This window comes from Arachis stenosperma, chromosome 4 (assembly GCF_014773155.1).
Source record: "Arachis stenosperma cultivar V10309 chromosome 4, arast.V10309.gnm1.PFL2, whole genome shotgun sequence".
Lineage (NCBI taxonomy): Eukaryota > Viridiplantae > Streptophyta > Magnoliopsida > Fabales > Fabaceae > Arachis > Arachis stenosperma.
The window spans coordinates 122,012,087-122,022,603 of NC_080380.1; the positions used below are offsets into that span (position 1 = coordinate 122,012,087).

The following is a 10,517-nucleotide window of genomic DNA, read 5'->3' on the forward strand; positions in this document are numbered from 1 at the left end:
GTTCCTGAAACTGTTCCCAAACTAAAGCTTGGTCAAGGTGATTACTTGGAGTTGGTTTTGAGAAGTGAAAATACTTTTCAAGTTTAGATTTCGAGATAGTAGAGGAACTTGGTGAAGTGGTGAATATGTGAAGTTCATAGCCTCTTTTTGCAAGAGCAATATGGATAATCATAGCATGGCATTCAAGCCCTCCGGCATGAGATCCCTGAGGCCATCTCTTAACAAAGAGTGCAATCTTGAGAAGCTTTGAAGGTGGCTTTGATGAGAAGATAAGGTGGTTCTGTGCAAAAGGGTATGAAAGGAGGTTGATGATGGTTTGGTTTTGCTTTTCTTCTATTACTCTTAGATGGTATGGTGAGAAATAGCAGTGGTTCCACGAGTGGAATATGATGACAGAACAGAAAACGAAGTGGTAATAACGGTGGTGGTGATAGTGATGGCAGTGGTGATGGCAGTAGTTGAGGATGAAAGTGGTGGTAAGGTTTGGGATTGGGGGAGTAGTGGTGTGGAGTAAAATTCGAGGTTAGACTTAGGTTACATTAGAGGGTAGTTTGAAAATTTTATTTAATTTTTTAGGATTTGGATAATTTTTTCTGTAAAAACCCATCTTTCATGGGTATAACTTTAATTTTTGTCTTTCATGGGAAGAAATGTTAGCATCCGAATCTTTCATGGTTAGAAATGGCAATTTACTCGCCAAAATATCCTACCACTTCCACATCGCATTTTGGATTCAATTGCCTGCGAATACCTACTTCTTCGAGTCACTCTACCCGATCTCAGTGCCCTTCTCTCTCTCTCTCTCTCTCTCTCTCTCTCTCTGACCATTGTTTATCCACCAATAGCATCTGCTGTCGCCTAAAATCTCTGTTACTGGCATCGCAACGAACGCTGTCTCCTACAAAAATTTAGGTATGCAGTGTTGTTTTTCATCAGTCGAGTTTCAATGTCGTTTCTGAACTTAAAATTGCCCCAAATTTGTCCTTGAACTTAACAACGGTCGTTCGTGAGATACTTTTCGATGACGGAAAGATGACGTGGTTGGATGGAAGCCATGCTGCACTGGTAAAATATCGTTGTATCGTTTTTTGCGCCCAAATAGATACTTTACGATGTCGTTTATGTTCTATTTGGGTGCAAAAAATGAAACGACGATGTTTTACCAGTGCAGCGTGGCTTCCATCCAACCACGTTATCATTTTGTCATCGGAAAGTATATCATGAACAATCGTTGTTAAGTTTAGGGACAAATTTAGGGCAATTTTAAGTTCAAAAATTATATTGAAGTTCAACTACAAGTTCAAGGACCACTTTGAGTACTAACTCAGCTCTTTCTAAGGGTGTTAGAAGAAATTAGTTTAATCAAACTGAATTGAAACAGTTTTAAATAAATTAAGTAAAATAACCAAATTGAGATTACAATTTTTATAAAACCAAACCATAAAAAAACTGGTTTCTAAGTTGAATGAATGTCAAAAATCTAAATATCGATGATTCTAAAATTCGGATTGAACCGATCTATTTGATCAATCTAATCACGAATCAGGTGCTAATGCAGTTTGGTTCAATATCAAAAACCATTTTTTTAAAAAAAAAATGGGCTAAAAATAATTGAATCTGCCAGAAATTGGCCGGTCGGATTGAATCAGGACCCGGTCGGTTTTCTTGAAGCGACGTCGTTTCGTTTTTAAGAAAAAGAACGCGCCAGTATCTCTTCGGTCCTCACCCAGTCACCCCTCTGCGCTGCAGTCCCCCACCCCCAAATCACAACCCTAGGTCACAGAAGTCTTCCCCACCGCCGCAGGGCGTGAGAATCAGCGCCACCGCCCATTGCTCTCAGTCACCTTGAAACCTTCAACCAAGCTTCCCTCTCTCAAAGAAAGAAAAAAAAGGTGACAAACCCTAGCCTCCATTGTTGCCGTCGTTCTTCTCACCGCCGCCGTCCCGCCGTTCTTCGCCAGCTTCTTTTCTTCGCGCGTAGCCAGCTTCTTTGCCTGGTCCAGTTTCGTCGTCTGTTGCATCGCCACTGCCGCCAGCTTCTCCACGTCACATTGTTGCTCCCTCTCCTCCCTACTCTGCTCGTTCGAAGACCACCGAAGGTTAGTTAATTTTTCTTGCTTAATTTTTTTGTTTTTAATCAGTTGTTTATAAGAAAATGTGATTGGTTAATTTAGTTTTTAATGTGTTTAGAATGATTTAGTAAAAAAAAAATAGTTAATTTTGTGTGTGTTTGTGAACTCTGGTTGATTAAGTCTGTTACTGGCTTACTTCTTGATGATAAATTGATACTGATTCTTGTGATAAATTGGTACGGGCTTGTTGAATTGATGCTTAGTGAATTTACTGGAATTAAGTTACGCCATGGTTTCTATAGGAGAAGCAGTATATCTCTACTACTATCCGTGTTCTCTTTTTAATTACAATTTGATTTCATCATATGTGGGGTTTTGTGGCCATTCCTTTGCAAAATCATAAAAGAAGTTTTGTAATTAATCATTATTGGAAACAAAAATAAATGTCACTTTGGTTTTTTATTAGCGATTTTGCTATCAACATATTTTTTCTGTTAATAAATCTTTGGAATTGAACTACAGGTTTCTTAATTCTTATAGGAGTTAGTTTCTTAATCTTGTGCTTAGATTGTAACTGTTAATTTCAGTTATGGATGATAATATAAATCAAGAAGCATTTGCTCATAATAATAATATTTTCTGCCAATCAAGAAGCATTTGCTTAGATTGTGACTATCTTCCATTTTTTCTCTTCCAATATGCTCTGTTGAGACTGTTTTCTGCCTCAGTCATTATATGCTGAATGTTTTCATTATTCTCTTCCAATTGGGGATTGTATTCTTTTCCATTTTTTCTCTTCCATTATGCTCTGTTCACCACACAGGAGATTTGTGCAGTTGGGTGTGGTCAGGTATGATTGTTATTTTGTTTTATTTTATTTTTCAATTTGATGATATCTTTGATCTTTGTTGCCTGTGTTGGTGTTTGTTGATGGCCTGGAGTTTTGAGCTGTTTGTTAGATATGAGTTTAGATTGTGATAAATTTTGATAATTATTGTGTTTTGAGAAGGTTTGGTTTAGTGATTAGGTTGAGCTTAATTGCAAAAGAGGTCTTGCTACTCAGTTGTAAGGATTGTATAGTATTAATTATAATTGCATTTTGTTTGAACTTATTAACTTATTAAATGATTAGGTTGACTTATTGAATAGTATTCATTGATTGGAATTGCATTTTGCTTTAGATGGTGATGATTTTCTTATGGAATGACTAAGTTTGTATTAGACTACAAGTATGTACTAGGATGTTTATTTATAATTTATTTATTATTTTATTATAAAACGGTTTTTCCGGTTGGACTACGATTGAACTGATTGGACCAGTAAACCAGTGAACCAGTGATCGGAGTGGTTTGATGACCGGTCCGGTTTTTAGAACCTTGCAAACATAAAAAACCTCCATGATGCTACGGTGCACCATTACCAACGGCTAAACCCTAGCACACCACTTCGGCCCTAGCTTTCGTTGCTTACTTCCGGATTGGAGCATTAGGAACAGTCTCCGCGTTCTGTATTTCTTAGTTTCGTTTAATTATACACATTAGTCTCTAGCAAGAACAAGTTTCAAATCATGGTTTAAAGCTGCTGCAAGTGCAATATGATTTTGGCATTCAAGTTATTATTTTATCTTGTACAGTTTTGTATGCAGTTCATCCATATTTTCTTTGTTTATTTTCTTTTTCTATTTGCCATTCATTACCCTTGTCCTATCTTTATGTTTTAATAGGATTGGAACCAGGGGAGACAGCCGTCTTACATCTGGGTATGCTCCATTTCGTTCAAAGCTTCTACCTTTCGTGGATGATCACTGTTTTAGAAGGCTAGGTACTGCTGCTGCATAAACAGTAAGAATCTCACTTCTTCAGGTTTCTGTAGCCTCTTGATTTTGTTTTTAACTTCTTCATGCTTGGTGATTTGTTCAACTCAAACTCCCCGATTCAAATGTTTGACAAATTAAATAATTGATATCAGTGCTTGGGCCTTAAATAATAAGTAATATGTAAAGGTATTTGTAATGTAATTATATTTTCCTGTGGTCCGCTGACATGAATAAGAATGTTGAAGAATAAAATGATGTAGTAGCATCATCATGACACTAATTAATTTCTGGGCATATATATAGCATGAAATATATTGAAATGTTTAAGAATAATAATAAGGACAAAAGAACACAGTGGAGTCTTAAATATATTGAAATATTTAAGAATGCCACAATATGGATGATTCCCTATGCACTTGAAACTTGTGTTGATATATAATTTATTTTCCAGAATCAAGGAGTTGACTACAAATTTGTTACTAATTCTTCTCATGATTTTAATTACAATTCGGGACTTCCATCCATACTTGATCAACTTTGAAGGTGAAGTGAAGTAAAATATCTCAAATTTGACAACTTGAGGGTTCTGACTTCTGAGAGAGGGAGAGGGAGAGGGAGAGGGAGAGGGGGAGAGAGAGGGAGGAGGGAGGGAGGGGGAGGGGAGGGAGAGGGAGAGGGGGAGAGAGAGAGAACTTGTTATGTGAAAAAGACAGCTTGGTTTAGTGCGGTTTCAGTCCAGTTTATGAAAAAAAACTGAACCATGAACACCCCTAGTTCTTTTTCCTGCTAGAACCTATATTTGTGTCTCTTGTTTTCTAATTTCTATTTACTCTTGGTATGGTGAAGAGGAACGCACAGAAGAGACTCCCTTTCCCTTTTTCCCACTCAGATTTCCAATGGTGGATCCTTCTAGAACCATCGACGTAGAGAAGTTGATCTCCTGGTGCGACGACCTCGTCAAGATCCTATCGGATCGGCACGACATCGACAACCTTGCTCTATGTCTCCGACGCACTACTTCCCTCTCTTCCACCTGCAATTCCGACCTCAACCATGTCCGCAACTTGCTCCAAGGTCTTTTTCATTCCTCCAATTTTTGTTGTTCTATTTAACTCATCTTGTGCCGCGATTTTGTTCCATTTTAGTAGGTACTATTCGAATTTTGCAATGCAATGGTAGAAAGAGAAAAGGTGGGAATTTGAGAATTTTATTTTGTTCAAAAAATTCATTTTATGATGATGAGGGGTAAGTACATTGGTTATTTGGTTACCTCGGATGTTGTAGCTGCTAATGTTGCAACTTTGATGAAGATGTTGATCTTCAATTTCTGGTATCAACTCACAAGTCTTTCTTATGATTTTGAACATTTCAACAATATCATAAATATAATTCATTTAAAAGCAGAGCAGAAGTTTTAAGCAATGTCTTTCTATTTTACAAAGCTAGCAAATTTGCCTCTATGGTTTACTTATATACCATATAAGTTCAGTCTAAATTATGACAATCTTACATGGAAAGGTGCAAGTTCCTTAGATTTTATAATCTTTGCCTCTGATTCACTCATTAGTAGGTTTAATATGTACTTGTGCCTTCTTTGTGATTGAAGAAAGAACTCCATTACAACCAATTCTATTTTATATCTGCCCATTTGAATTCAAGTTATCTATTTCATGATAATTATGATGAGTGGGCCTTCTAGCTGTATGGTTGACTAGTTTGTATGCGAATCAGATTGTCAGAAAAAGATAGATGCATGCAAGCAGAAAAAAGAGGAAGCTAGATGTGAGAGTGCTTCTGATGCAGAACTAGACCTTCTTCAGAGAGAGCTGGATGAGGAACTTGAGAAAGAGAACTTTCTGAAAGAGGAATTTAGATAAGTGTCTAGATGTTTTCATATTTCTAATTGTGTATTCGTGTGTGCGTGTTTTTCTCGTGATTGCCGACTTTCTGGATGACATATCTTCTTAGTTCTTACCATCTATTTTGATTCAACACAACCATTGGGGTTGAGTTTAATGAACTAATGCAGCAGCAAAATTCTGTCCAAGAGCGAAAGAAGGCTTTATTGAAAATTGACAAAGATAAGCGAAGGAAAGAGTAAGTAAATTGTTATAAACTAGTGAGAAATCTTAACTTATAGTCTTATACACAATTCCATATAGATTAGAACATAAAGAATTGCATTATTCTCGTGTTTCAGGAAGCTACTTTCAATGTATGCTTGTGTCTCAAATATTTTACCAGACTTGGATGATCCCTCCAAAATTTCAGGCTGTATCCTTTTGTTGAGTTTACTATTCTTTGTTCCTGCATCTCTTTCTTCCTTTTTAGGTCATTTAGAATGCAAAATATGCTTGTTCCTTAATCATTATTGCAGATATTGTTGACAAGGATAAAAATGCAGCGGAGAAGTTTGAATATGACACATCAATGATGACTCCCCTTGATGTATGTAATGACATTTGGAAAAGAATAAGTGCAGATTTGTGTTAAACAACAAACATGTCTGTTTTTCAGATGATTGTTGTAACTATATAATTTCCCAACTTTGAGTGACATCATACTATCATAGGAATCATGTCGTCACTTGTTCAATGGTGTAAGAATTTATGTTATATGCTAATTTAACATGAATGACAATCCTGCAATGTTTATTTTTTGACTAGTTAGCCAGGAGAGTATACCTTTAGATACTCAATTTCATGGATTGTTTTATGCCTAGAATCAGATACTAGTTTGATTCGTTACAATTTGATGAATATTTTGTGTTAATGTATTCATATATTAAGTTGACACATACTTCATAAAAAGAAACTCATTTCTTGTGCATTTGAAAAAGGGTGTAAACAAATAGCACATTTCAGCAGAAGTGTGTTTCATCTCAATGAATAACACATTGTAGCACCTTTGATTTCATCCTAGCATTGCTATAGACTTTGTAACTGTGTCCCACACTATTAACCATTAAACGGCCAACGGTTTTATTATGATTAAAGTTGTAATATACTGATATACACTTCAGTAACAACCCAAAAAGAGAAAAAAGAATTGTTTAGTCATATAATAATATGGATATGATGGATCATGTAAAATGGACCATATAAGACGGGGAAAATGGTATTACCGTATTAGGCATAAAATAAAAAAATGCACAACAGAAACAAATAATAATATAATATATGCTATCCCTGTTTAATTGTTGTCATTGATTTCTTAATACCCAGAACTGTTACACATATGGTGACATTTCACTGCCTAGTACTAGTAGGATGAACTATAGAAAAATAAAATAATATTATAAGGCTTTTCTGCATCTACTACACATCTCTGTTGAGAGCTTGGCCATGGTTGATTGGCTCATATAGTCATAGCATAGTGTATAGCCTTTTATTTCATTTCTAATGAAGTTTGCATGCTTCTGGCATGGAAGAGCCTCTATAAGAATTACAAACGTAGCTTGTGAAATTTTCATATTCCTGAATGAAACAAGCAATAAACTTTAACTTAAGAGAACATTTGTAAAACAATAATAAACCAAACCATAGATTAAGAGTTATATATATTTACAACACTTAGGAGTTATATATATGTAGGATGTGCTTATTCTTCATAAAGGACATATTAAATATTTTAAAAAAAGTATAAAAAACTACTTTTTAATTAATCAATATAAGCTAATTTTTTTATTGTAAAATTATTTTCTAACTCATTTTTTGAAGTATTTAGAATTTAGTATTTAGAATTTAAAAATTAAAAATTAAAATAAAAATTAATGTAAAATATCTATTGATATTAACTTAAAAAATTTAGCTGCCTAATTGAACTCTTTTTAAAAAGGTATACAAGTATTCCTCATATGTTTCAAGTTTCATTATCTGATAGAAACAATAAGAAAGCTAAGGGGAAAATGAAGGAAATGCACAAAAACCTTTCCAATTGAATTATTGTTTACCACCACCACTGGCAACAATGTGTGAGGTGAATGAAGAAGTGCAGTTTCATTAATATGTTTTCGTCCAAGCTGCATAGGCCAAATTCAAATTAAAATTTAATGTTAAAACATCATAGATAAAGTGGAAATTGAATTACATTTATCTATTATCTACTTTATATATATATAAAAGTGATATAAGAGAAGTTTGGTATACAAATTTTCTTTTCTGAAATACTAATTATTATATATAACCTATAAAAAAATATATTTTTACTATTTTAAAGACTCAAACCCAAACCTTTTTTTGTTAGAATTTAAATTATTTACTATCTTGACTAACATCATATTTGTTATTATTATATATCTTGACTAACACATTGACACTTATTGATACACTGTTATATATTTTTTATGCCATTAGATAAAATGAGGAATTATAATATCGAGTCCAATCAACACATTGCATAATAAAAATAATACTTCTATGTGCTTTTCTTGTTGTAGTATGTATATATATTTTACTCAATTCATTTTCAACCGTGACTTTTAAATATTTGTACTTGAATCACAAATATAAAGTTGATTTGTATACATATATATAGAATATGATATTAAAGATTAATTTCACTTCGAAAATTGTTAAAACTAAATGTTTATAAAAAATGTTTAACGAAACTAAAATTATGAACTACCATATTTTATAGAGACAAAAAAAATTATTTAACCATTTAAAAAAATAAAAAAAAACACATCTTTTATAGAGTATTTTCTCTTCTAAATTGTTTTGTTTAATAATTATAAATGGATAGAAACATATGGTAACCTCGGTTCCATTTCCTGTGTTATGGCATTTGACAATAGGAGCATTAGGCAAACCTAATGTGTTGAAGCATTCCTCCCAATTCTTTTGCCTTTTTTCAATTGCTAGAAGCTCCAAGCACTCAATCAAAGCATAGTATTTGTTCTGCATCATATAAAATAAATAATTTGTTATTTTAGAAAGCTATGATCCAATTGAAACAAGATTTTTAGAACATGTTTCATTTTGATTTAATTGCTCTGATGGTCTCTTAAATTTTACCAAAATTTTAGTTGAGTTTTTATAATTTAAAATTTTTTAAATAAATATTTTTAATTAATTTTTTAGTAGTTATTAGATTTCAGAAAAAAACATAATTATAGAATATTTATTTATAAAATATTTCACAATTCTTTTTAGCATAAAAAAAGAATTTAATTTTTATGCATTAACAGTCTAAATTAATTTTACACATACATCTAATTACGTAATGTTACAGTATAAATAACTACCTTTTACATTAATCGAGTAAATGATCATCCAAAAGAATGAATGTGATTATACGACTGTATAAAACGTTTTATATTATCAATGCATTAAAATTAAACTTAAAAATAAATATTTCAAAATTATTTTATATTTGAACAGAAAATAATTAGTAAGGTTTAATTGAAATTTATAAAAAAAAATTTGAAAATTTAATGAAACTATATATAAATAACAATAAGCCTTTTATTTTTACTATCTTCAGGTTAATTGTGGACAAATAATGTGCACTACTCACCACATCATTCAAAATGTTGATGGCACAGCTTTCCACCGAATTAAGCTCACATTCATCCGGGCCATTCTGCTTAAAATTACAAAGTGAAATATTAAAAAAGAATAAAATATATATATAATTAAACAAGAAATGTTCAAAACTTTGTGAAAATTGAAATAAAAAGTCATTGTTAGAAAGTTTGAAGCTTGAACAATTTTTCCCGTTTAAAGTGAAAAGAAAAGAGACTCCTAGAAAGCATATTGAAAGAACAAACTGAATGTACACCACTAAAAATACAAAGCAAATGGAAATCATGATCAAAATTCACAAAAATTTCAAATTAATTCTTAGGAAGTTTCATGATCTGGTCAGATATAATAAAACAGTATTTAATTCTTTCAGCATAACATAAATACTTCTATATGTACAATAATAGAAATTAAACAAATTAAAACACAAAACCTGGCAAATTATGGAATTATTAGTGTCATTGTTGATATAAGCATTGGCCCAAGGAACTAGTTGGAGATTGATAATGTTGATAAGACCATTGTAGAATATTTCCTGGAGATTCTTAATAATGAAAGTTGAACATGGCTGGCAAAGGCTTCCATAGTACACTGAGAGATTAACTTTCATAATATTAGTCTCATCAACAATCTTGGCATCATGTGAATCACAAGGGTATGAATTAACACCACTAGATTCATCCATGAAAATCAAAAGGGTTTGTGCTACAACAATGATCATTATTCCTAGTTTTAGAGAAACAACCATTTCTTTTTCTTTCTTTTTTTTTTTTTTTTTTTTGAGCTTGTGTGTTCCGGAGTTATTATTTGAGTTTGTCACAAGATGGTGACTACATTTAAATCATTAAATAACATCAATTTGAATTTAATTTCTATGTATTGCGCTACGAAAGTTTTATATTGTTATAGAAAATATAATAAATATAGAATGAGACTTCAAAGTAACTAGGAGGACTTTTTTGCTGTGTCTTGGAGTTATTATTTGAGTTTCTCACACGATAGTGACTAAATTTGAATCATTAAATAACATTAATGTGAATTTAATTTCTATTTATTGTCTTATAAAAGTTTATATTGTCATATAATAAATAATAGAATGATCAT

General features: G+C 32.4%; 2 protein-coding genes across 2 annotated transcripts; one reads left to right on the forward strand and one right to left on the reverse strand.

Annotated features, from left to right (window-relative positions):
* Positions 1-1,731: 1,731 nt before the first annotated feature.
* Positions 1,732-6,553, forward strand: LOC130973315 (kinetochore protein SPC24 homolog). Its single transcript, XM_057897792.1, has 7 exons — positions 1,732-2,099; positions 3,796-3,913; positions 4,735-4,962; positions 5,620-5,761; positions 5,884-5,985; positions 6,089-6,162; positions 6,266-6,553. The coding sequence occupies exons 3-7, from the start codon at positions 4,785-4,787 to the stop codon at positions 6,379-6,381; spliced, it is 612 nt and encodes a 203-aa protein (XP_057753775.1). The 5' UTR covers positions 1,732-2,099; positions 3,796-3,913; positions 4,735-4,784; the 3' UTR covers positions 6,382-6,553.
* A 575-nt stretch (positions 6,554-7,128) lies between these two features.
* On the reverse strand, positions 7,129-10,161 carry LOC130973145 (gamma-interferon-responsive lysosomal thiol protein-like). The gene is made up of 5 exons (XM_057897560.1): positions 9,847-10,161; positions 9,406-9,471; positions 8,646-8,786; positions 7,817-7,909; positions 7,129-7,364 (listed from the first exon to the last, which is right to left on the reverse strand). The coding sequence occupies exons 1-5, from the start codon at positions 10,159-10,161 to the stop codon at positions 7,287-7,289; spliced, it is 693 nt and encodes a 230-aa protein (XP_057753543.1). The 3' UTR covers positions 7,129-7,286.
* Positions 10,162-10,517: the final 356 nt, after the last annotated feature.